The sequence below is a fragment of the Aotus nancymaae genome, unplaced genomic scaffold (genome assembly GCF_030222135.1).
Source record: "Aotus nancymaae isolate 86718 unplaced genomic scaffold, 86718_ANA_hifiasm-v0.15.2.pri h1tg000079l, whole genome shotgun sequence".
Classification (NCBI taxonomy): Eukaryota; Metazoa; Chordata; class Mammalia; order Primates; family Aotidae; genus Aotus; species Aotus nancymaae.
The window spans coordinates 26,966,057-26,993,796 of record NW_026988494.1 but is presented as its reverse complement, the minus strand read 5'-3'; the positions used below and the strand labels follow the sequence as shown (position 1 = coordinate 26,993,796).

At 41.9% G+C, this 27,740-nt stretch overlaps 1 protein-coding gene across 1 annotated transcript in view; it reads left to right on the top strand.

The window, feature by feature from the left end:
• INTS9 (integrator complex subunit 9) overlaps positions 1 to 27,740 on the top strand; it is a 121,291-nt gene that overhangs the window by 68,480 nt on the left and 25,071 nt on the right. The window contains exons 7-10 of the mRNA XM_064368755.1: positions 5,405 to 5,525; positions 6,563 to 6,697; positions 23,036 to 23,147; positions 26,018 to 26,198. Coding sequence (XP_064224825.1) covers positions 5,405 to 5,525; positions 6,563 to 6,697; positions 23,036 to 23,147; positions 26,018 to 26,198 — 549 coding nt within the window. The remainder of the gene's footprint in view (positions 1 to 5,404; positions 5,526 to 6,562; positions 6,698 to 23,035; positions 23,148 to 26,017; positions 26,199 to 27,740) is intronic.

Here is a 27,740-nt window from a genome sequence, read left to right as displayed (position 1 = left end):
TGTGAAACAGTAAGTCCAATTAAACCTATTTTTCTTCCCAGTCTCAGGCATGTCTTTATCAGCAGCATGAAGACTGACTGATACAGTAAATTGGTACAAGTAGAGTGGGGTGTTGCTGAAAAGATACCCAAAAATGTGAAAGCAACTTTGGAACTGTGTAACAGGCAGTTGTTGGAACAGTTTGGAGGGCTCAGAAGGAGACAGGAAAATGTGGGAAAGTTTAGAACCTCCTACAGACTTGCTGAATGGCTTTGCAAAAATGCTAATAGTGATATGAACGATAACATCCAGGCTGACATGGTCTTAGATGGAGATGAGGAACTTGTTGGGAACTGGAGCAAAGGTAACTCATGTTATGTTTTAGCAAAGAGACTGGGGACATTTTACCCCTGCCCTAGAGATTTGTGGAACTTTGAACTTAAGAGATGATTTAGGGTATCTGGTGGAAGAAATTTCTAAGTAGCAAAGCATTCAAAAGATAACTTGGGTGTTGTTAAAAACATTCTGTTTTTTTTGTTGTTTTTTTTTTGAGATGGAGTCTTGCTCTGTCGCCCAGGCTGGAGTGCAATGGCATGATCTGGGCTCATTGCAATCTCTGCCTCCTGGGTTCAAACGATTCTCCTGCCTCAGCCTCCCTAGAAGCTGGGATTATAGGGGCCCACCACTGCACCTGGCTAATTTTTATATTTGTAGTAGAGACAGGATTTCACTATGTTGGCCAGGCAAGTTTCGAACTCCTGACCTTAGGTGATCCACCTGCCTCGGCCTCCCAAAGTACTGGGATTACAGGTGTGAGCCACTGCACCCGGGCCAGCATTCCATTTTAAAAGGGAAAAAGAGCATAAAAGTTCAGATAATTTGCAGCCTGACGTTGCAGTAGAAAAGAAAAACCCATTTTCTGACGAGAAATTCAAGCTGGATGCAGAATTTGTATAAGTAGCAAGGAGTCTAATGTTAATCCCTAAGACCATGGGGAAAAGGTCACCAGGGAATGTCAGAGGCCTTCACGGCAGCCCCTCCTGTCACAGGCCCAGAGGCCCAAGGGGAAAAAGTGGTTTCGTGGGCCGGGCCCAGAGTCCCTGTGCTGTGTTCAGGCTAGAGACTTGGTGCCCTGTGTCCCAACCTCTCCAGCCGTGGCTGAAAGGGGCCAATATAGAGCTTGAGCTATGGCATCAGAGGGTGGAAGCCCCAGGCCAGGTGCAGTGGCTCACGCTTGTAATCCCAACACTTTGGGAGGCTGAGGTGAGCAGATCACCTGAGGTCAGGAGTTCAAGACTAGCCTGGCCAACATAGCGAAACTCCGTCTCTACTAAAAATACAAAAATTAGGCAGGCATGGTGGCGCGTGCCTGTAATTCCAGATACTCAGGAGGCTGAGGCAAGAGAATCGTTTGAACCTGGGAGGCAGAGGTTGCAGTAAGTCAAGATCATGCCATTGCATTCCAGCCTGGGCAACAAGAACGAAATTCTGTCTCTAAAAAAATAAAAAAGAGGGACAGAGGGTGGAAGCCCCAAGCCTTAGCATGTTCCACATGGTGTTGAGCCTGCAGGTGCACAGAAGTCAAGAATTTGAGGTTTGGGAACCTCCACGTAGATTTCAGAAGATGTATGGAAATGCCTGGATGCCCAGGCAAAAGTTTACTGCAGGAGTAGGGTCCTCATGGAGAACCTCTGCTAGGGCAGTAGAGAAGGGAAATGTGGGGTTGGAGCCCCCACACAGAGTCCCTACTGGGGCACTGCCTAGCAGAGCAATGAGAAGAGGGCCGCCATCCTCCAGACCCCAGAATGGTATATCCACCACAGCTTGCACGGTGCACCTGGAAAGGCCGCAGACACTCAATACTACCCAGTGAGAGCAGCCAGGAGTGGGGCTGTACCCTGTACCACAGGGGCAGAGCTGCCCAAGACCATGGGAACCCACCTCTTGCATCAGCGTGACCTGGATGTGAGACCTGGAGTCAAAGAAGATCATTTTGGAGCTTTAAAATTTGACTGCCCTGCTGGATTTTGAACTTTCATGGGGCCTGTAACCCCCTTGTTTTGGCCAGTTTCTCCCATTTGGAATGGCTGTATTTACCCAATACATGTACCCCCATTGCATCTAGGAAGTAAATAGTTTGCTTTTAATTTTACAGACTCATAGGCAGAGGGCACTAGCCTTGTCTCAGATGAGATTTTGGCCTGTGGACTTTTGGGTTAATGCTGAAATGAGTTAAGACTTTAGGGGACTGTTGAGACGGAATGATTGGTTTTGAAATGTGAAGACATGAGATTCGGAGGGGCTAGGGGCAGAGTGATAGGATTTGGCTGTGTCCTCACCCAAATCTCAACTTGAATTGTATCTCCCAGAATTCCCACATGTTGTGGAGGGACCTGTTTTTCCCATGCCATTCTTAAAATAGTGACGAAGTCTCGCAATATCTGATGGGTTCATCAGGGGCTTCTGCTTTTGCTTCTTCCTCATTTTCTCTTGCCGCCACCATGTAAGAAGTACCTTTCACCTCCCTCCATGATTCTGAGGCCTTCCCAGCCATGTGGAACTGTAAGTCCAATGAAACCTATTTTTCTTCCCAGTCTCAGGTATGTCTTTATCAGCAGTGTAAAAATGGACTAATTGTCACCTGGGTCCTTTTATTGTGACCCTCATAGTCTTTTATTGTTTCCTTGCCATCTGTGATAGTAGGATGTTTAAGACTCTTCTTGTACATTCTCTGCCCTGAATTACCCATTTCTCCAAGAAACCCTGATTTCAGTGAAAAGTGGAATTTTAAGATCCCATTCTGGTTGTTAGCAATGCTCATTGCTACTAAATTGGTCATTATTTCTAGGATCCTTTGGAGAACACAGCATGTATATTTTCCCCCACTTTTTTTTTTTTACACTTTTACCATATCTGTGTTGTCAAAAGTATATATATTCATTACATACCGTCCTCCCTTCCTTTTAACGTTCATTTAGTCTGTCTTCTACAATTAACTGTATATTTAATGCTCACCACTGGCCCAAGCATGCTGATGTTTCTTCTTCATTCTGATTGTCTGAAACTCAGTCTTCAGTAGATTTCTCAGGGTGGGATCACAAGAACAATATTCCCTGGATTCCCATATGTTCATAATTGTTTATCTGTGCTGTTTGGCCTTGAAGGTCAGTTTTGCTAGATGTATAGTCCTTGGCTTGTATTTTCTTTTTTTGAATACCTTAAATATGTTATCTTATTTTGTTCTGGTATTAAATATTGCTGTGAAAAATGCTAATAAGACCTAATTTTCTTTCCTTGTAAGTTTCTTGCTCTTTTTACCTAGATCCCAAAGGTTTGCTTATAGTCTAAATATTTTCCTAGAGTTTGTCTGGTGTCCACTGTTCTGGGTCAGTATTCTCAAGAGTGCACTATGTTCTTGTAGTGTGTAGTTTCATGTCTCTTTATTTTAGCAATTATAGCATTTAGTAATTGAATATTATAAATATTAATTTTTATTGTTGCACTTGGTTTGAATATTATGAATGTTAATTTTTATTGTCTCACTTGCTTTTCTGTTAGGGACTACTATTACCCTTATGTGGCATCTTGCCTATCTGCCTTCAACATTTGTCACTTTCTTTTGAATTTTTTAAGTCTCTTCATTTCTTTTTGGTATTTTTTTCCTCCCATTTTTCTTGTGTCATTATCTATTGTGTTTATCTACTCTGTGTTTCTGTTACAGGTTGAATGTCCCTTATGTGACATGCCTGAGACCAAAGTGTTTCGAACTTCTGATTTTTTTCAATTTTGGAATATTACTGATTGAGCATCCCAAATCTGAAATCCAAAGTACTCCAGTGAGCATTTCCTTTGAGCATTACATTTGCACTCAAAAAGGTGCAGATTTTATAGATTTTTAGTTGCAGGTTTTCAGATTTGAGATACTCAACATGTAGTTTAGTCTTCATTTCCAAAGTGCTGTTTTCTTTCTAATTGTTCATGGAGCTCTGTTACCTCATTTATAAGCTTTGCTGGTTTTTCTTGTATGTGCTTCATTCGTGTTTGTGTAACTTTTCAATCTTTTTAGCTTATTTTGAAATTCTGATGTTTTGTTGGCATGCTTTCACTCTTTATATGACATTGTATTTTTAATTTCTAACAGCTCTTTTGATTCTCTTAATCTTTTTTTGTAGCAGTCTTCTCATTTTATAGCTATACTATCTTATTTTTCTAAGGATAGGAAGGACAAGGTGTTTTTAAAGTTTTCTTCTTCTACTTACCTAATTTATTTCTTCTAATTTCCCTGCCTGCTCCTCTGCCCCTATTTGAGACCTTTATTGTTTTAGAGGCTTTTCTCAGATTTATCATAGTCCTTGGCTACTGGCTCATGTTTAAGAGTTGGACAATAAAAAAAACTAATTAGAAAGTCTGTGTGCCATGAGTAGGGCTTGTTCAATTTCAGACTTTACCATAACGTAATCTGGTTGAGCTGTTTCTTTGTGGAACCCCCTGTGTTAGAATATGTTTATTAATTTTTTTTTTCTTTGAGGCTGATTAGATTCTTCAGAGAAGATTCTTCCAGCCCTCTACCATGGAGGGTATAAGCTTACTCATATTGCTTTGGCAGCCATATAAACATTGTTCCTCTCAGTATGTGAATTTTTGTTTAGGAAGGCTGCCTCAGTTAATGGTTTCCTCTAGTCCAGACTTTCATTTTTACTCCCTCCAGAGAACAACCTCTGGTAACATGCCTGAGAAGAGAAGGGACAGCTGCTGAGCTATATGGAAGGAGTGAGGAGATCTGGAAGGTTCTAAGTATCTCATCTCTTTCTTCAACAGTTCCTCTTGTTTTTAGGTTGATTCAAATTCCAGATGGACCTGTTATTTTCAGTTGCCATACTTTTTGTGGATTCTGCAGTAGAAGTTAAACATTTGCATTGAACTTTCTTGGATCTACTAAGTCAGTAATGTTTGTCCTTCCACTTTCTAAAATGCCTTGCTATTGTCTGTTCTCTCCTTCTCTTTGTCTTAAATGGGGTGTGTGTGTGTGTGTGTGTGTGTGTGTGTGTGTGTGTATGTGTGTGTGTAGCCCTCTACTATTTTTCGGTGTTGTTTCAGGAGAGAGAGGAGAGGCTAATGGCATGCATTTATTTCACTCCAGTACTTGGACCTATATTGTACAGTGAATGTCAAGGAAGTTACTCTTCAGTTCTCCTCCTGATTCTTTCAGAGCAAATGATAAAACATTTTTCTGTTGACACATGTTGGGCGACAGAGCAAGACCATGTCTCTATTTTTTTTTTTGAATGATCATAAAGGAATCCCATAAACAATTATATGCCAGTAAATTAAACCCTTTAGATCAGATGGTCAAATTACTAGAAAGGAATGCTGTAGAACATGAAGAAATGTTCACCTGGTAGTTGACATTGTGATTTATTTGCAGGCTGTTACCTTCTCCTCTCAAGGATGCCGTGGAAGTGTCAACCTGGAGAACATGCTATACAATGCAAGAGGTGAACTCTGCCCTTAGTAAAATCCAGCTGGTGGGATATTCTCAGAAAATTGTGAGTGTCCATATTATGTTTCAGTCATTCATGAATTCATATTGTTGTTGTTTAGAAGTATCCTATAGTTAGCTTTTTAAAACTGTTCCGTTGCTGAGGATCCAGAGCCTCTGTTCTTTCCTCTGTTCCGCTCAGGATTTTATTGGTGCTCTTTCCCCACCCTCCCATCTCCATCACCGGCCAGCATTCGATGGGCCAGTGTGCAGGGAGTCAGGAGAAAGGCATCTCATCCTGTTCACATTACAACAGTGAACACTACTTTATAGATTTTGGATGGGTGAAACAGGAAAAGAGAAGAGTTTGCCAAGTATGACTTTTGAGCTCTGACCTAAATGATAAGCCTTCCCATTTCTTCTTGTCAGCCTGTGCCACAGCTACTCAGTACAGAACAGCAAGGGCCTAACACCTAACTGACAATGAAAAAGGAAAGCCAAAGCATGCAAGTCTTTGGTCTGTTTGGCAATTTTTCATCTTTTCCCTTTTAATGGGTGAACCTTGAGTGCCTGGAAGAGGGCTGAAGCTTCAGGTGACAAGTAAAGATTATAGGATTGCTTTCTTTTTCTGCCAGTTGATCTCCATCATCTCTCTGTTTTCCTTAAAACTTTCTGGTTTACTTTATTGATTGATTGAGACAGGGTCCCGCTTTGTCACACAGGCTCAAGTGCAGTGGTACAAACACGGCTCACTGCAACTTCAACTTCCCAGGCTCAAGTGATCCTCCTGCCTCAGCCCCCCAGTTAGCTGGGACTACAGGCATGTGCCACCATGTCCAGCTAATTTTTGTATTTTTTTGTAGAAATGGGTTTTCATCATGTTGCCAGGCTGGTGTTGAACTCCTGGGCTCATGCAGTCCACCAGCCTTAGCCTCTCAAAGTGCTGGGATTACAGGCGTGAGCCATTGCGCCCAGTCTCTGGCTTACTTTAAAATAATTTTTGTTTTTAAACTGAAGATATTTGTGTTGTTTTTCTCTGCAGAATTACCTGGTGTGACTGTCACTGTAAACTCATTGCATGTTCTTACTGTGGTTCTATTTTAGGAGCTTTTTGGTGCAGTCCAGGTGACTCCTCTGAGCTCAGGCTATGCCCTTGGGAGCTCCAACTGGATCATCCAGTCTCATTATGAGAAGGTGTCTTACGTCTCTGGATCGTCCTTGCTTACCACACACCCCCAGGTAGTTCAAAATTCTCTTCTAGCAACTCAGCTTTTTGGTTTCTTAACTCAAATTCAGAATGTATCCAGCGTACCATCAGCCATTTTAAAATCTTCCCAGATTAGTTTTCTGCAGATACTCTCTAGCCAAGTTAGACTATTGGAGTTCCAACATTTCCACCTACAGGTTTCTCTGAAATAGTCCTGCTACCTTGAGGGTCACTCCTAGGATTCTGAAATCCCCCAGTTCTTCCAAAGACCATAGCCTGATGTGGGACACAGACGGTTATGCATTTACTTAGCAAATATTAACTATTTAAAATTCTTCCCATGGGCCAAGTGTCAAGTGTCATACACACATATCAGTATTGGGGAGCCCCTGCTCATGGATCTTATGTTGTAGGGGAGTTGATGATGTTGGGGAGAGGATGGTGCATAGGACATAAACAAACTGCATGGTCATTTCCGATTGTGATATGAGTACTGAAAACAGTAAATCAGGGTGGTTTTCAGAGTGATAGACACTGGTTTAGATTGGGTGCCCAGGAAAGCCAGTGGGAAAATCTCACGTGAACTGAGACCTGGAGAAATAAGCCGTGTCAGCGGTGGCTCACACCTGTAATCCCAGCACTTTGAGAAGCAGAAGTGGGAGAATTGCTTGAGCCTAGGAGTTCAAGACCAGCCTGGGCAATATGGCGAAACCCTGTCCCTACAAAAAATACAAAAACTATCTGGGTATGGTGGCACACGCTGTGGGCCTAGCTATTTGGGAGGCTAAGGCAGAAGGATCACTTGAGCCTGGGAGGCAGAGGTTGTAGTCAGCTGAGATTGCACCACTGCACTCCAGTCTGGGTGACAGAGTGAGATTCTGCCCCAAGGAAAAACAAAAAAGGCCGGGCATGGTGGCTCATGCCTGTAATCCCAACACTTTGGGAGGCTGAGACAAGTCGATCACTTTAAGTCAGGAGTTCAAGACCAACCTGGCCAACATGGTGAAACCCCGTCTCTACTATAAATAAAAAAATTAGTTGGGTGTGATGATGTGTACCTGTAATCCCAGCTACTTGGGGGGCTGAGGCAGGAGAATCACTTGAACTTGGGAGACAGAGGTTGTAGTGAACTGAGATCGGGCCACTGCATCCAGCCTGGGTGACAGACGGAGACTCCATCACAGAAAAAAGAAAAAAAAGAAAGAAAAAAGAAAAACAGAGAAATTAGCCATGTGAAGCTGTGGGTGTTTGTAATTACAAATGGATGGCCAGCGAAGGGCCCCTAAAGCAGGAACAAGCTGGGCATGTTTGAGGTCAGAGAAGGCCATTGTGGTTGCAGCATGGAGGTGAGCAGTGAGGTCGAGAGAGTGGCAGGCACCATGTCATGTAAGTGCTAGCAGGCTATGGGGAAGAGTTTTTGTTTTATTTTAATGTGGAGAGGGAAACTATTGGAAGATTTTAAGTTATTCATTGAAGTCATATTTGACAAGAAGCCTAGTACATATAAACATGCTTATGAATGTGATACTCCTTTAGGTATTTATAAATAAGTTACTGTTCATTTCCTGAATGTTGGTTGTTTCTGTTTGTAATAGGGAGTGGAGGACATTAGTTAACTGTTGAATGGGTATATAGATACATTAAGTAGCTTGTGAAAGTCCATGTTCTATTTATTTTTCTACCTATATCTGTTTACATAGAGAGAAGAGCTTGTTCTGTCACCCAGATTGGAGTGCAGTGGTGCAGCCGTAGCTCACTGTAATCTCAAACTCCTGGGCTCAGGCAATCCTCCCAAGTAGATAGGACTACAGCCACCACACCTGGCCTATTATTTATTTTTTAACATAACCTCAAACTTTTATTGCCTTCATAATAAAACCAAAGATGAAGCTAAAAACTGGATCGCTTGGCCTTTCCTCCTTTCATCCCTTCCCAGTTAAAAATGCTTGCATCTCTTAATAGCCAGCATTCTCTTAGATCTCTGCAGTTGGGCCCAACACTTCAGCCTTAGCATAATCTCGTTTGTAGTTTTAGCCTTTTTCCGGATTGGCTTGGTCTGCCTACACAGCCACTTCTTCCTGCCATTCAGCCGCTTTCCCTCGGCATACAGATCATCCTTGCCCTTCTTGTACCGTGTCACTCTGTGGGGTTGGTGCTGACCATGCTTCTTACACAAAGTCTAGTGCTTTTGAGGAACATTCACCATGTTCTTCAAACATCGGCGCACTACCGGCAAGGAAAGAAAGAAACTATTCATTTTTTAATTACAAATAAAAATTGTATATATTTATGTATACATGATGTCTTGATACATGTACACGTTATGGAATGGCTAAGTTAGTAATTAGCAGACCCCCATTTTAATACAGGGAGAAGCATGCTGTGCTCTAGTCGGGAACAGTAGGATGTTCTGAGCTGCCATTCTGCCTTGTTTCTTCATACCTTCTTTTATAACCAAGTTTCATCTCAAGGTCTAAAGGGGACGTTGCTATTTTTTCCTGCATCTAGCAGAGTTCTGGGCCTTTCCTGCTTATTGAAATCAAAAGCCCATCAATGTCATCATCATCTGCTTCATTGAATCAGAGTTTTTTATTGGCAGCTTCTGTCATTCCCTCAGTTCTTCCATAAAAGACAGAAGGATGACTTGGCTGCCAACTCTTCCACTTTGTCCTATTTAGTTCAAAGCCTTTACAGTACTATTGATGTAATTTCCAGTAAATTATTCTTACAAGGTCTATAAATTTAAAGGGAAATAAGGTCTTGAAAGTAATGAGCCACGTACTTAAGTAATTAATTTTAACTTCTAGCTGGCAACTGTGTTATATGTAAAAAAGAAAAAAATAGATTTTTCTCTATCCACGTAATTGGATTCTGTATTGAATTAGCAAGGATGTGAAAAGTTTTGGTTTGAAAAACTTGATAGTTTAATGCAGATGTTAGCAAATTGTGGCCTAGGCACTGTGTGTGGCATGCCACCTGTTTTAGCATATAGTATTTTGTTTAAGTACAGCCATGCCTATTTGTTTATGGATTGTTTATGGCTCAGTATGCACATGGTGGCTCATGCCTGTAATCACAGCATTTTGGGAGGCCAAGGCAAGATGACTGCTTGAGCCCAGGAATTCAAGACCAGCCTGGGCAACATAGCAAGATCCCATCTCTACAAAAAGTAAAAAAACAAAACAAAACAATTAGCCAGGTGTAGTGGCATGTGCCTGTGGTCCCAGCTGTTCCAGAGGCTAAGACATGAGGAATACTTCAGCCCAGGAAGTTGAGGCTGCAGTGAGCCATGTTTGTGCCATTGCACTCTAGCCTGGGCAACAGAGCAAGACCCTGTCTCCAAAAAAAAAAAAAAAAGCATTATAGTGGCAGAATTCTACTTTAAATGTTACAGCAAAGTTTGCTAGTCACTGGTCTACTTGAGTGGAATCCCTACTAACTAGGAAGAATATCACAGGCTGCTGTAGAATCCTGATAAACACAAAGAAATAAGGCTTTGGATTAAACCAGAGGCAGTAAGAGTGGAGAAGAGAGTTAAAGAAAACATTGGGGGGTCTTTAATTCAAGAAACATTTGTTGAATTCCCACTATCTTAAGGAAGAATAAAAGTTAGAGATCTCATGTCTGCATGACATTGAGAATGCTGTTAATGACCACTAACCCAGTTAACAAGGAAGAGTTGGCAGAGGGCCGTTTGTTGCAGAAGAGGGTAGTGGGTTTCATGAAGGTGAATTTGGGAGAGCATTAGACAGATGGAAATACCCAGCTGGAACTGTGATGTGAAGACAAGTCTGGAGACAAACTGGAGGGTTGTCACAGTTTTAAAATCAAAAGCCTGTAATCCCAGCACTTTGGGAGGCCAGGGCAGGCGGATCTGGAGGTCAGGAGTTTTGAGACCAGCCTGACCCACATGGTGAAACCCTGTTTCTACTAAAAATACAAAAATGAGCCAGGCATAGTGCTGTGCACCTGTAATCCCAGCTACTTGGGAGGCTGAGGCAGGAGAATTGCTTGAACCCAAGAGGTGGAAGTTGCAATGAGCCAAGATCATGACATTGCACTCCAGCCTGGGCGACAGAGAGAGACTCCATCTCAAAAAAAAAAAAAATCTAAATAAAGGTCTGAGAGCCAAAGACTGCGCCATAGGGAACTTTTAGCAACAGACAGTGGAAAGAAGAAAAATAGTATTGTGTAAGAATGGTTGCGCTAAAGGAAAGTTGAGGCCAAAAAGTGTAGCCTCCCACATGGAGAGGAAGAGAGCTAACCTTTACTGAGCATGGGGTCTCAATATTTTTTTATTCGATTTTATATTTTTTATAATCGGTATTTTAATTGATTTGATATTTAGCAACCATGCTGAATTCTCTTAATTCTAATATTTAGCTACTGATATTATCTTCCAAAGAAGTAACACTTTTCTCACCTCTCTTCTAACCTTTATATTTTTTATTCCTTTTTCTCATCCTATGACTGGGCCCTGTTGTACTGGGTTGCACAGCAGTGGTGATAGTGGGCATCCTCGTCTTGTGTAAGACTGAAAGGAAAACTTTTGTAGTTTGTTCATTAAACATCATGCTTACTGCACCATTTTTATTTGTCAAGTTAAGGAGTGTCTCCTTTATTCCCAACTTTCTGATTTTTTAAAAGTCAGACGTAAGTGTTTTACCTTATCGGATGGTTTTGAGCATGTGAGAGCAACTTTGATTTTTCTCCTTTGAGACCGTGAATGTAGCAGATTGTAGTGTTGGCTTTTCTCACATTTAACCATCCTGTATTCCTGGGATAAATCTTGCTTGATTACAATCTATTTTTTTCTTAAATACTCTCCAGGAATCAGTTGGTGAGTGTTTCATTGAAGTTTATAATCTATAGTCATAGGTGGAAAATGAGCCCACGTATTATTTTCCTCTATCTTCATTTGTTGGAAACTAAGGTGTGTTAGTCTCATAAAGTGATTTGGGAGCCTTTCTCTCTTTTTCTAATGTCAGAAAGAAAAATATGAGATAGGGATTATCTTTTCCTGAAAGCTTTGTCAAATGTTCCATAAAACTGTCTGGACCTGGATTACTGTTACTGAACCATATTTTCTGGGCCAAAATGGTGCCAGAATTTTGGCAGAGATTTGTCCTTTTTGCCTAGGTTTTCAAAATCAGAGGCATAAAGCTATTTATAATCCTCTTTTATTTGTTTAACCTTTTTGTATAAGTCTGTTTTCATTCTAAAGTTTATTTTCACCATCTTGGTCAGACTTGCCAGAGGTTGTCTGGTTTTTGATTTTATTCAAAAAATAACTTTTTGGTTTTAATTGTTCTGGTTGTATTTGCATCCTCTGTTCTGCCCTTTATTTCCTTTCTTCTTTCCTTCCTTCTAATTTACTCTGTTTATTTTAATACTTACCAAGTGTGTTTCAGTCTTTGCTTTTCCATAAATGTGTTTAAAGCAACCGGTTTCTGTCTTAGTGTAGTTTTACTCTGTTACATTTTTTATGTGCAGTGCTTTGTCATTCATCTCCAAGGATGTCATAATATTCTTTATAATGTTCATGATTTCAATAACCAAAGGCTATTTTACAGTTTGTTTGTTTGTTTCTAGTCCATTCAGTCTGATTAGACATACGATTAGAGGAACTTTTTTTAAGGATATGTTTCAGAATTCTAATCTTTTGCATTATAATAAACATATCCTGATGGACTGAAATTTGATTAGGCTTCCTTTGAAGCACAATCTATTTTTGTAACTGTTCTACGTGTCTTGAAAAAGAATGTGTATTCACTGTTGGGTAAAATTTTTCTTTATGTATTTGAGTTTTTTGCGTCATTCAAGTCTTTTATCTTTGCTTAGCTACTGATTTCTGAAAAAACTATGTTACTTGTTGATTTATTTATTTCTCACTGTAGTTTTACCAGTTTTTACTTTTCATATTTATAAGCTGTATATTCAGGAGTCTATATATTCATGATCATTGTATTTTATTGATCAGTTATTCTTTTTTATCAGGATGCTTCAATGATTTTTTTTTTTTCTATAAAAACTGCATTAAAAGCCAAGAGACTTTTTCCCATTTCATATGTGCCTGTTTTTTGTTTTTCTTTCTTTTTTTTTTTTTTTAAGGCAAGGTCTGGCTCTGTCACTCAGGCTAGAGTACAGTGGCACAGTCTCGGCTCACTGCAGCCTCTGCCTTTGGGGTTCAAGCAATCTTCCCACCTTAGTCTCCCAAGTAGCTGGGACTACAGGCACATGCCACCATGTAGAGACAGGGTCTCCCTATATTGCCCATGCTGGTCTCAAACTCCTGGGCTCTAGTGATCCATCCACCTTTGGCCTCCCAAAGTGCTGGGATTACAGGCATGAGCCACTGTGCTTGGCCAGAATTTTTTTTAATCTAGTGTCTCTTGGTTGGTGAGCCTGTTTATGTTTCTTCTGATGACTGTTGTAGTTCTGCTGTCTTCTTTCATGTTTTTAGTTCATTCTTTCCCCAGTCTTTTTTTGCCTTCCTTTAGAAGGGTAAATTTCCTTCTGTATGTGTGAAAATTCACATTTTATTTTTATTCTTCTGAGTTATTTTTTTTTTCTTTGAGACAGAGTTTTGCTCTGTCACCAGGCTGGAATGCAGTGGCATGATCTCAGCTCGCTGCAACCTCCGCCTCCTGGGTTCAAACGATTCTCCTGCGTCAGCCTCCTAAGTAGCTGAGACTACAGGCATGCGCCACCACGCCCAGCTAATTTTTGTATTTTTAGTACAGATGGGGTTTCACCATGTTGACCAGGATGGTCTCCATCTCTTGACCTTACAGGTGTGTACCACCACGCCTCACCTCTTGGTTTATTTTTTCTGTTGCTATCTTATTTATCAGTATCTGTATCTTTCCCTGCAAAGCCACACTGCCCTCTTGTCTCCCCCATCTTTCTCCCTTCCTTTGCACACCATACCCCATGCCCACCATGGTGAAACCATCTAGAATTTTAGTTGTGGGTCATTTAGAATATACATAGGATGGTGAATATATTCCTTATTGCAATAACGGTGATCTTCATTGAGATACGTTGTAAGTTTTTCAACCTTACTTTCCACATGCAGGATCTCATAACATCCTGCTAGATTGACTTTTCTTTTTCCAGGAATGCTTGAGGAATGGGAATCTAGGGGGTCTTGAAGTGGTAAGCTTTTGGCCTTGAATTACTACGAATATCTTTAATTCTTTTCTCCCATTTAAATGATAGCTTGGATGGATTAAAAATTGAAGGCAAAAAACTTTGACATGATAAGGCTTTGGAAATACAACTTCATTTTCCACTTGTATCTCTTGTTGTCATTAAGAACTCTGATGCCGTTTAGATTTGTGTTCCATTATGTGGGATATCTGCTTTTAGAATTTTCACATTAATATTTGTAAGTTTTACAGTGATTTTTCTTCAGTGTGTTTTTCCTGTTAGTGTGGTATCTGTGAGGTCTTCCAATCTCCTTTAACTTAAAAAAATTCTTAGTCATTTCTTAAATTACTTACCCCTGGTTTTCTTTTTATGGAATTTCTAGTATATAGATGCTGACACATCTCTTTCCTTGTGTATTTCCTGTCTACTTCATGAAACCTCCGGAAAAAAATCTGCCAGCTCCTGAATGCATTCTTGCTCCTCAGCCTATGTTTCAACTCTTCATCTCCACAATTATACTTTTGATCACAGTATTTCTGGTTGTTTCTCTTTATACTTGCTCATTTTAATCTCCCTGTATGTATTTTTGGGGACATATTAATACATATATTCCTGCTCTGTCTGGTTCACTAATTCTCCCACAGGTTTAAGGACAGGTTTTAGCTCACCATGAGTAGTAGATGCTGCTTTCCTCAGTGGTCTTGTTTGAGTCCCTGGAAGCTCTTCTTGCTTCAACCACAGGGACCCTCCTCTCATGCCTCTGCTTCAGACCTTGTTTCTCCTGAATGTGTCTCCCTGACTTGTCACCATTTTGCCCTTGTGGTGTGAGGGAACAGGCAAGGACTGTCAGGGTGGTCTGTGAACCTCCATCCTGCTATTCTGGCATTTTCATTCTCACAGGAGGCTGGAACCGGCCACAATCTGCCAACTGTAATATGGAGGAAAGAAAAAAGGACAAAGGGTTTTTACCCAATCTGTCCTCCACCCGCAGTAGAGGTGTTTGCCTGCCATTTTCTCCCCATTCCAAGACCCTCAGTTTCCCCAGGAATTTATTCCAATTTTGGTTGAGTTTCTCAAATTTGTCAGCTGTCCTTCTGAGCACCTCTCTACCTCAGTTTACATTCTGGGAGTATGGCAGAGCACAGTGGCTCACGCCCATAATCCCAGCACCTTGGGAGGCCAAGGTGGGAGGATCGCTGGAGCTCAGGAGTGTTTGAGATCAGCTTGGACAACACGGTGGGATCTTGTCTCTACAAAAACAAAAAAGAGGCTGGGTGGCACATGCCTCTGGTCCCAGCTACTTGGGATGCTGAGGTGGGAGGATCACTTGAGTCAGGGAGGTTAGGCTACGGTGAGTTGTGACTGCACCAGTATGTCCCAGCCTGGGCAACAGAGGGAGACCCTGTCTCTAAATAAATAAATAAATAAACACAAAAATAGATTCTGAGAACATGCCAGCAGCTCATGCCCATGTGTGGTCTTATCGGGAGCCATAATAGACGCCTTATTTTGAAATAATACTATTTTCTTCTATTTCTGATTAGAAAATTTTATTTTGTATTTATTGTAGTAATTCTGGAAAGTACAAAAATCTCAGAGAAGAGAAGAGATTAAAAATTATACGAATCCTAACATTAAGAGCTATTTGCAGCCTGCTTTTCTACTCTTTCTGATGAACTGTAGTTTCCTTAGGTCTTCATGGACCTACCACATGACATTTGATATCTGCCTGGTGGTCTGTCATGTGGCTATACCATGAAATGTTTAACTCTCTCTCACTGTTAGACATTTAATGGTTTCAAGCTTTTTTTCCTGAAAAAAATCTTATTTCAAACAGTTGTACAGTCTGCCCAGAAAGAGAGCCCAGGGCACAGATTAAAAGTGATAATACTAATAGAACAAAACAACCAGCACCTGTTGGAAAGATCCCATGAATATATTAGCAGTAACTAGCAAGCACTTCTGATTATTGGAGCCGTGGCCTTTCTGGCCCTGGAAATCAAATAAATGGATTTGCTTGTGGCTTGTGAACCTGTATTTGAATACCTCCTTTGGTATTATGTTGGTTTGAAAAGGCAACGTAATAGTCCTGTTATTTCAATAGCTTCTTGGCTATTCTGCCTCGCTTCAGGGGTACACTTGAGTTTTAGATGTGAAATTCCCCAGCATAGTATAGCAAAAGCTACATATACCTGGACATTAGGGCTTAGTTTTATTATTTATTTTTCTTTTGAGACAGTCTCATTCTGTTGCCCAGGTTGGATTGCAGTGGCACTATCATGGCTTACTGCAACCTCAGACTCTCCAGGCTCAGATGATCCTCCCACCTCAGCCTCTTAAGTAGCTGAGATTGCAGTGCACCAGCACACCTGTTTTTTTTTGTTTGTTTGTTTTTTGTTGTTTTTTTTTTTTTTTTTTTTTGGTAGAAACAGGGTTTTGTCACATTGCCCAGGCTGGTTGCAAACTCATGGGTTCAAGTGATTGACCCACCTCATCCTCCCAAAGTGCTGAGATTACAGGCATGAGCCACCACCCCTGGCCTGGTTAGTTTCTATTAGTATGTGACACTGATGTTCTTACAAGGCTAAGATTTGAAGTATGGAAAATTGTAGGGCATGGTAGAGTATTTTATTCTTACTCTTGACCATATGTTTTCGTTTGTGTTTAGGTGTAGTTTGTTTATTGTTTTGATCTTTTCTCATCCTTCTGACCACAAAAGAGACCTGGAAAAGTATCCATCCTACCCCTTTAGCTCTCACCTGAAGGCCTTGAAGACTCTCCAACACTTTGGTCTCTGGCCTGAAATAAATTTGGAAAATGAAGCACAGCCAGTCAGTGGGCTATTTCCTTCCCATATAACTTTTGGCCTTGAAGCTAAGACACGTGATTCTCTGGTTTCTGAGGCTCCTGGGGCTATGAGGGAGAAGGAGAGGACGGATGATTTGAAAGCAAGGGTTCCACAGGGGGATATCTGCCTTAGAGCAGTGGTTCTTAACATTTTCTGGGTCATTAACTAAAAGCCTGATAGTAAGAATTTGATGAAAACTACTCCAAAGAAATTAATAAAACATATATGTACATTGACGCAGACTTCGCTTTTTATTTCTGGATACCCTGAGTTATGGAGTCCTCAGAAGCCCATTGTTATTTATCAGGTTAAGAAGCTCTGGCTTAGAGTTTTGGAAAGAATTTGTTTAAGAAATGAAATAAAAGAAAATGAATTTTTCTGATCGATATGGTGATGTCAAAGAAAAAAAAAGAAATAAAGAAAATAAAGAAAAGAAAATGAATTGGCCTTTTCCACCCAGTCATTCTCTGAGCTTATGAAGTTTTATTCTTCGCTATGGGAATTTGTTCTTATCCATGGGGGTGGAAGGCGGTGGTTGGCTTATGAGAATGTCTAGAGCTGGCACATTTCCTGCCCTTGTACACTTCATGATCCTTTTCCCTTTGAAGGTCCGGGGAATGCTCCTATTGGCTCATTTTCTTGGGATCTTAAAGACTCTGGCACTGGTCGGGCCCGGTGGCTCACACTTGTAAACCCAGCACTTTTGGAGATCGAGACAGGAGGATCACTTAAGCCCAGGAGTTCGAGACCAGCCTGGGCAACATGGCAAAACTCCATCTCTACAAAAAATACAGAAATTAGCTGGCCCTGGTGGCACGCGCCTGTGGTCCCAGCTACTTAGGTAGCTGAGTTGGGAGTCTCACTTGAGTGCAAGGAGGTTGAGGCTGCAGTGAGCTGAGATCACACTACTGCACTCCAGTCTGAGCAACAGAGCAAGATTCTGTCTCAAAAACAAACAAATAAATAAGTAAAGACTGTGACAGTAATCAGTGCAGTTTCTTCTCTTAAATCTAAAGAAGATAATCTTAAATTTGGATTTCTTGAATCAATTTTTGTGTGTGTGTGTGTGTGTGTGTGTTTTTACACAGAGTCCTCTGTCACTCAGGCTGGAGTGCAGGGGCGGGATCTCAGCTCACTGCAGCTTCTGCCTCCTTGGCTTAAGAGATTCTCCCATCTCAGCCTTCTCAGTAGCTAGAAGTGTAGGCGGACACCACCATGCCAGGCCAATTTTTTTGTGTTTTTTGTGGAGTTGGGGTTTTGCCATGTTCCCGAGGCTGGTTTCGAACTCCTGGGCTCAAGTGATCCACCTGCCTGAGCCTCCCAAAGTTCTGGGATTACAGGCATGAGCCACTGTGCCCAGCTGAGTCGAATTTTTAAGAACTAAGGCAGTTGCTGGGTAGGTTTGTTTTTTGTATTGTTTTCTTCCCTCTGAATTTTCCCAAATGTTTTGCTGTTTCTGCAGTACTATGCTCTGATCTGGAAGCTCTACAGTAAAAGCTAAGCCTAATATATTTGGCAGCAAGGGCAGCAGGGAAGCTGAGCTACTAATAGTCCATGGATCGGTTGGAGGTCGGTCCCATGAAGCAAGGAGCGGGAGACCGGACGATTTGCTGGCCCTCCACCTGTTTCCTTCCACGCCTGCTGTCTTGTTTGTGTTATCTAGCTGTACAGCTTCTCTCTGCAGAATATTTCCTTCTTTCAGAAATAATGTATACAATTTATGTGCATTTGTTTAGTTGTTCATTCATTACCTCATGTAGTTAGTGATATTCCTAAACCTCTGCTTGTGGGAGTATGCGAGGCTATAGAAGAAACATGAAATTTACAGAAGTTATAATGGGGAAGAAGGTGTGTACATACAGAACTTTTCTCCAGGGTGCAGGTGATCAGTCGAGTGGATCTGCTGTTTCCATCTCCTCACCTGCCATGACGTTATAATTTGTTTCTCTGTGTCTGGACTGCTACCCGGGCCTTAAAAATGTTCTGTTTGCTCTCACTGACCTCCTTTAGTGAAGTCTCCTAATTGCTGTTACCAGAATGTCATTTGCTGCTTCAGACTGTTGGCTCCTCACTGCCTGCTCTGTCAGTGGGCATGATGCTGACCTTTTTGGCCCCTTACCAATTGCACTGTCTTTACTCGACTCCTTTCTCTGGCCCAAAGTACACTCTCCATCCTGGCCAAATAGATTCATTTGGTGTCTGCACTCTGCCTTCCCCTGCCCGTGTCCTCTGCCCCTCCTGCAGTGGGCAATGCTTCCTCTCACCTTCCTGGCTCCCACTGCACTCTCTCCCGGTATGAAATTCTCATGTTTCCTACCAGATCTTGTTGTTTTTTTGTATTTGTGTGTTCAGCAAATGTTTGTGTAGTAAATGCTGTCTGCCAGGCATTTTGCTAGGCAATGGGGAAACAATGTTCTTTTCTTCACGGAGCTTCAGAGTCCCGTGGGGACACAGACAAGTAAATAGTACTTTCAGTTTGGAGTGATCCGTGCTGAGATGGAAAGTATTAGATGCTCCAGGGCACATGTTAAAGGGACAGCTTGGTATAGGGGAAGGGAGAGATGTTTGGGAGATGTTCCAAAGGCAGTGAGTGACCCAGGCTGTTGAAACTGAGTCTTAAGTTTCTTAGACAAGGAAGAAAAGAGAACTGGAGCAAAACATCCTCTGCCAAAAAGCCATGTGTTACTGACCTCACCTGGCCTGGTGCAGCTGTATACTCAGTGCAAATTCTTAAAATTTGCATTATACTACTTTCTGTGGGTTTTCAAAAAATCTTTTTTTAAAAATTATACATAAATGTTTACTTCAACTGGATTATATGCTTCTAGGGACCACGTCTTCTTCTTCTCATGCCTTTGCCATGCGTTCAATCAAAATGAAGCATCAGAGGCCTGACACCGTGGCCACAGCCCTCGTAGGCTTGGGGTTTATCAAAATATTCCTCAGGTTTGTGATAGCAACAGGAGGCAACCAAATGGCTGGGCAGACAGGAGTGGGTACCCAGTGAAACCCTGCCTCCAAGTGGAAGACAGTTTCAAGCCTGAAAGCCAAGCTACAAGTTAAATCTTTGGACCAGATTGAGAATCTGTCTCCCTGTTTGGTGCACTTTTCCCCTGACTGATCCCCACCCTTCACCTATTTTACATATACCTACCCTTTCCTAATTGGTTTTCTATACTGTAATACCCACCTTTTAGTGGTGTCTTTGCTTTAACCTTTTTTGCATACTCAAAAACCAATCAGCATGCATGCCCATCCTCTGCCTGTAAAGACCGCAGACCCAGTCAATAAGAGAAGAGAACCACCTGACTGCAGGGGCAGGGGACCACCCCCCACATCCCATCTCTGCTGATAGCTGTTCTGTCACTCAATAAAATTCTTCTTTGCCCTCCTCACCCTTCAATGTTCAGTGTATTCTCATTCTTCTTGGGTGCCGTACAAGAGCTCGGGAACCACTGAACACAGGTACGAGCAATAACAGATAAGCTGCAGCACACTCGTATGGCTGAGTGAGGCCCAGGTGAGGCGTCACTGGCCAGGGGTCCCCAGCTTGCAAAGTGACCAAGAAGAAAAATCAGTTGTTTATAACTGTCAACTTTATAAGGTGTTTTTAGTTGATACTTGGACAAGATGGGTTTTTCTTTGTGTGTGTGTTTGAACAAAATGTTCCCGTTTGCAGCACTCGGCAAGTGGTCATTGACACGTGTAATCTATACATTTGCCCTTTGGTGGTGAAATGGAGCTGTCTGAGGTATCAGCTTTGTTTGGAGAGTGTCACTAAAAGCCTTTTAAGCCTGCTTCTTCACAGTAGCCCTGGGAATCAACGAGAAATGTCTCTGAGTTAAGGGCTAAAATTACCAACGTCCAGTCTGACTTGATCATGAGGTATCTTACAACGGTTCCAACTCGGTGACATTCGTACTATAGCACTGCCTCTGTTTGTTTGTTGGTGGTCATTTAATTTTCAAAGGAAGAAGATGCTGATGGCTAAGGTTAAGAGGTAATGTTTTCAGAGTTTGCTCTGTGTTATATGTTTTTATCTGGATTAGTAGTTCTTTTGTGTTGTTGGAGAGGGAGAGAGTCTTGCACTGCTGCCCAGGCTGAAGTACAGTGGTGCGGATGAACATAGCTCACTGCAGCCTCAGATGTTGAGCTCACATGTGGATCAGTAGTTCTTAATCTTTTGGGGTTCATGGCCTTGTTTCACCACTGAGTTACATTTATGGGAAAGTATACACAGAGGCTGGGTGTGGTGGCTCGTTATGGTCATAATTCCAGGACTCTGGGAGGCCACGGCAGGCAGATCACTTGAAGTCAGGAGTACAAAACCAGCCTGGCCAACGTGGTGAAAACTTGTCTCTACTAAAAATACAAAAATTGGCGAGGCTTGGTGGCGAGCACCTGTAATCCCAGCTACTCGGCAGGCTGAGGCAGCAGAACCACTTGAACCTCCATTGCAGTGAGCCAAGATGGCACCACTGCACTCTAGTCTGGGCAACAGAGCTGTCTCAAAAAAACAAGAAAAGTATACACAGAATTGTATATACCATTTCAGAAGTTTCCTGGGTCCTCTAAAGTCCCTCGTCTCTCTTCATCTCTCAGGATTATTATTGGCTTATTCTAACAAGGTCCATATAAAATGGTTGCCATTTTAAGCTAACTGCTACCCATTGACGCTTGGTTCCTTTGTCACCATTCAAGTTTCTTTCCAGTTGATACTCACACACGAGGAACAATCCGAGGCCCCTTACACATCTGCTGCTAAGAATCACCGTCCTGTACTGCCCTTCCTCTCTTCTCTGGAAACAATGGATGCATATGTATTTGTTGGAGAAGTACAAATAGACGAGTTCTGTCCAAGCAGAGAAAACGCTCTTAAATACATTGGAATATACTTGTGCAAATAGAAAATAGAAGCTATTCACATACAGCTGTCTCCACCACTGGTCTTTTCCTGTGTCCATATTAAAGAAATGTTTTTCAGAATATAAACCTGCTTATAACATATGACCAAAATTATGTTATTTAAAAAGTAATGAAGCTCATGTATCCATGCTTATATATAAGAGAAGGTGAAAGGAAAATACTCAAAAGGCACAGCTACTCAGAGACCACCATACAGATGATGAGACTTTGCTTTATTTGGAATTTTATTTATTGCAAAATCGGGTGGGACAGAAAAGAGAGGCAGAAGCCTTCTTAGTAAACTGTGTTGCTGGCTTTTTTCTTCTGATGATCCACGGGGTATTTTCAGTGGAGAAGAGGAAAGGATGTATTACAGATGGAAGCCTTTCTGAGCTCTCCTGTGAGCTCTCCAGCTTCTCCATCCATGGACCCTCATTTTGGTTTCTTATTTTAATCTTAATTTATTTAGAAAGGGTAATATTTTTTGAAATGCTTTGAAAACAATCAAAATTAAATTCAAGCTGTGGTGAGTAAAAATAAAAACATAGCATCCTAAGAATCACAGAGTAGTGTGTCCTGGGATTTCCTAGTTCACAAGAAGATCGTGGATGTTAACCTTCGAGACTTATAGAAGGCATCTAAGGGAGATGGGTCAGGAAATAGCCCCATGTTATAGGAAACCCAGCTCAGAGCCTTGACTGAGATCATGAGGCTGGTCATGGAATTGGGAGTAGATTTGACCCTCTAATTCCCAATCCCAGGGTTCTTCGTGGCTTCTATGCCACTGGGACTTAGTGTAAATCTCCTTAAGTCTTTGAGTCCCAATTTCTATATTCCCATAGCGTGTGTTTGTTTCCTGTGCTTCAGAGTTCCTTTGAGAATCAAATTCTATAATGTGTGCTTCTCAAAGTGTGATTCTCCAGGCCAGCAAGGGCAGCATCTCCTGGGAATGTGAAAATGCAGATTCTCAGGCCCCACCCCAATCTGAATCTGAAACGCTGGGAGTGGGCCCAGCAATCCGTGTTTAAGCACACCCGCCAGGAGATTCTGACTCACATGAAGCTTGGAAATCACTGATGTCGTGTGAGATAGCATTTAGAAAATAAGAAAGCATTACAGAAATGTAAGATACCTTGTTTTAACGGGGGTAAAATGCATATATGGCGAAACACAAATATCTTAAATGTATAAAACTGAATTCTGATATGATATAATCACTGCCCCAGTGAAGATACAGAACTTGTCCATCCCTGCATAGAGCTCCCTCGTGCCTCCTCCCATCAGTCCCCACCCAACTTAGGCAGCCAATGGTTAAGTGGTTAAGGACCAACTATCCCTTAGAGAACCCCAGTGAACTCGATGATGGGTTAAACGTAGAGCAATGTCTGTGTTCTCTTATTCCTTCACTGTTTGTAGGTAATATTCCTTTTAAAATTGCTAACCATATTTCTCTGTTCTTTTTCAGCCCATGGACCAAGCTTCTCTCAAAAACAGCGATGTTCTTATTCTGACAGGCCTTACCCAGATCCCCACTGCAAACCCAGATGGCATGGTGGGAGAGTTCTGCAGCAACCTAGGTGTGCAGCCGTCTCTCATCTAATGTTGTATGGTCTATCTTGGATTTATTTTACAATAATAAATGTAATACTTTACAATAATGGGGGAAGGAAGGAGTGCTTACAGGGTAGCAGCTATCAAAGTTTAAGGGAGGCGGTATATCTTTGCAGATAATAGCACAGAAAAGAGTGTTACACTTTGAATACACAACAGCGATACAGTGAACAGTTTACATATATATAGTATATATTTTTATATATAATATATAGTTATGTTGTTTTTTATATATATATATGTGTATATATATATATATATTTTTTTTTTGAGATGAAGTCTTGCTCTGTCACCCAGGCTGGAGTGCAGTGGCGTGATCTTGGCTCACTGCAACCTCCGTCTCCTGGGTTCAAGCAATTCTCCTGTCTCAGCCTCCCGAGTAGCTAAGACTACAGGTGTGTGCCACCACACCTGGCTAATTTTTGTATTTTTAGTAGAGATGGGGTTTCACCATGTTGGCCAGGCTGGTCTGGAACTGCTGACCTCAGGCGATCCACCCACCTCAGCCTCCCAAAGTGCTGGGATTACAGGCGTGAGCCACCGCACCTGGCAAAACAGGTATATTTTTTCCCCACTAATATTTGGTTGGTTTGATTTTTTTCTTCTTTTGGGGAAAGACTAAATTAAGAGAGCTGTGGGGCATTTTCTACCTGGAAGAAATTTATTTTCCTTTTTCTATAACTGTCACTAAATCTGGAAGTTCTGCCTCTCATTTAGGCAAATAGATTGGTTACTGTCTTAGTTTGAGCTGCTGTAACAAAATATCACAGACGTTAACTTCTCACATTTCTAGAGACCGGGAAGTCTGAGATCAGGGTGCCAGCATGGGCATTTCTTGATGCAGATGACCGCGATCTTGCTGTGTCCTCACGTGGAGAAGAAGGGTAGATCTGGTGTCTCTTCCTCTTCTTCTTTTTTTTGAGACAGAGTCTCACTCTGTCGCCCAGACTGGAGTGTAGTGGCACAATCTCGGCTCACTGCAACCTCCGCCTCCTGGGTAGCTGGGACTACAGATGTGTGCCACCATGTGCAGCTAATTTTTGTATTTTTAGTAGAGACAGGTTTCACTATGTTGGCCTGGCTGGTCTCGAACTCCTGACCACCTAGCTCGGCCTCCCAAAGTGCTGGATTATAGGCGTGAGCCACCATGCCTGTCCTCTCTTCCTCTTATGAGGTCACGAATCCCATCAAGGGGCCTCCACTGTCGTGACCTCATCTAAACTTAATTTCTTCCCAAAGTCCCTGCCTTTCCATACCATCACAGTTGGGGTTAGGCCTACAACATAAGTATCTTGTGGGGGGCACACACATTCAGTGCCTAACAGCTACCAGAGATGTTAATGAGCTCAGACTCTCACCTCTAGCAACCTTAAGCGATACTACTTCTCCTCTAGGAAAAAGAAGTGGTCGTTGTCTTACAGTATACATGGATGGCACTGTTCTTTTTTTTTTTTGAGACGGAGTTTCGCTCTTGTTACCCAGGCTGGAGTGCAATGGCGCGATCTCGGCTCACCGCAACCTCCGCCTCCTGGGTTCAGGCAATTCTCCTGCCTCAGCCTCCTGAGTAGCTGGGATTACAGGCACGCGCAACCATGCCCAGCTAATTTTTTATATTTTTAGTAGAGACGGGGTTTCACCGTGTTGACCGGGATGGTCTCGATCTCTTGACCTCGTGATCCACCCGCCTCGGCCTCCCAAAGTGCTGGGATTACAGGCTTGAGCCACTGCGCCCGGCCGGCACTGTTCTTTGAAATGTCACTTAGCCATGCTAATAAACCTAGTCTGTTTTTGTTCTTTGATACTAACCTAAAGGTAATTTATTTGTACCTTAGAAAAATAATTGGAATAATCTCAAATAGAGTCTTGGTATATATATATATGTTTGTTTATAACCTAGAATTATAGACTCAAAGAACTTCACGCTTGAAAGGAATCTTACATCTAATTTGGTCTCCCAAAGTGGGGTCCACATGTCTTAAGATCAGTGGTGTTACTTATTAAAAATGTGTATTTGGGGACTGGGCCCTACCTTAAACCTAGTAAGTCAGAAAGTCAGACTCTCTGGGGAAAGGAGATGCCCGGAGAAAAAGCTGCATTTTCCACATGTTTCTGGCATTTTTACGCAAACTGAAGCTTGAAAATTACTGATCTCATTCTTTTCATGTAACTGATGCAGAAACTGAGGCCAAGGAAGGTTGTAGCAGCTTTATTGTGGTCCCGTGGGTTGGGACAAAGGATTCGAGCCATGCCCTTGAGCTGTGACCAGCGATGTTGATTTTCTCCACTGCACCATACTCTAGAAATAACAGGTCCACCAGCACTCAGGTTACAGCAGCTATATGAGCTGAGTATTTAAAGTATAGAGGATTTTCCTGCAGACAAATGTTAATGAAAGAAAATAAAATACTACTAACTCATTACTGTAGACACATGTTAAACAGAAGAACCCAGCCTATTTCCTTATAGGTCATTCAGCCATGGTCAGAGACTGCACAGACACAAATCCAGCACATTTTTGAGCAGACTGTAAAACAGGAAGGAGCTTGGAGGCTCTGTCCTGAAGCTTAGCTGACATTGGGAAAAACCCAAACCTCTAATCACATACTCTATTCCGAGGGACCTAGATTAGACAGTGATGAAAAAGTAGGTATCCGCCTCTAGCATCCCCTGCTTTGGTGTGTTCTTCAAAAGAAGCAGATGATTAGACACGTGAGTGAATCTTGAAAACAGAAGTAGGAAATCAAATGCAAATCTTACTTGACAAGTTATAGTCTGTCTTTGTAACACCGTCCTTTTGATGCGATGTTTTTTTCTCCTCTGGCATCCACTTTTCTAGCTCTGACAGTCCGGAATGGAGGAAACGTGTTGGTTCCCTGCTATCCTTCTGGAGTGATCTATGACCTCCTGGAGTGCCTGTATCAGTACATTGACTCGGCCGGGCTCTCCAGCGTCCCCCTCTACTTCATCTCCCCTGTGGCTAACAGTTCACTGGAGTTTTCCCAGATTTTTGCTGAGTGGTATGTCAGTGTTTTTTTCTATAAATTTTATTTGATTCAGGATATTCAAGCAGTAAAAATAAAAATAATCTGTTTTTTTTCTCACAATACTATGAAAATTTCATTTTGTTGTTTTTCTGTGTCTGTGATGAGAAGATGGCATTATTAAAAGTCAAATCGGTTGCATTGCTAATTTTAGAGTAATAATGGTAAAAGAGAGAAGGATGCAAGGCAGAGACTTACCTTAGTCCAGCACTTTCAAAATTGGTAACAAAATGTTATATACTTCTCACATGTCACCCTCTGCCTGTTGCTGGGTGAAATGACATTCTAAAAGTTAAACAAGTTTTCAAGCCCAAGCTCATGTTGTCTAAAATGTATAGTACAAAATCCGAGAAGAAAAACTAGACTTTTTTTTTTTTTTTTTGAGACAGAGTCTCACTCTGTTGCCCAGGCTGGAGTGCAGTGACGCGATCTTGGCTCACTGCAATCTCTGCCTCCCAAGTTCAAGCAGTTCTCCTGCCTCAGCCTGCCACATAGGTGAGATTACAGGCACTCGCCACCACCCTGGCTAATTCTTGTATTTTTAGTAGAGACAGGGTTTCACCATGTTGGTCAGGCTGGTCTCAAACTCCTAACCTTGTGATCCGCCCACCTCGGCCTCCCAAAATGCTGGGATTACAGGCGTGAGTCAATGCACCTGGCCAGAAAAACTAGATTTAAAAAAATTGAAGTAGTATGATATTTGACAAAATTTTGTTACATCAGAAAATTGATGAAATCCTAGACTTGGTGGAATATTAAAGAATATGAAGTTAGTGAACCTTTTTAGGGTTATTTAGATGCATGCTTGAATCTAATTCACCTGACCAAAAATAAAGGAAGGAGAAGGAAATAACCTTTACAATATCCCCATTGGTGCCTTAGAATGGTGCTTCCCAAACATTCCAGGGCTGTGACACAGACAGTCTAGGGTGCGTTTAATCCCTTTCAGTCGTGTGGTAGCCACATAGACACAGCACCTACTGAGTTTCTAATGAAAAGGGAATGTGTACACCATCCTCTCGTACCATATTCAGTTACACTGCCCCCAACCCTTACTTTTTTAAAGTACTTTTTTCCTTCCCTTCTGTGATCTTTTTTCCCCCATGTTTAGGCTCATACAGGCTTCTCTATCCCATGTACAAATTATTATTCTTTGTCACTCTTTTTTTTTTTTTTTTTTTTTTTTTTGAGACAGAGTCTTACTCTACCCAGGCTGGAGAGCAGTGACAAGATCTCGGCTCACTGCAACCTCCACCTCCCGGATTCAAGCAATTCTCCTGCCTCAGCCTCCCAAGTAGCTGAAATTATAGGCATGCACCACCATACCCTGCTAACTTTTGTATTTTTAGTAGAGATGGGGTTTTACCATGTTGGTCAAGCTGGTCTTGAACTTCCAACCTCAGGTGATCCACCCGCCTCAGCCTCCGAAAGTGCTGGGATTATAGACATGAGCCACCTCGCCTGGCCCTTTGTCACTTTTTATTCATACCCAGTGAATTTTATCCTTTGTGAACAGAG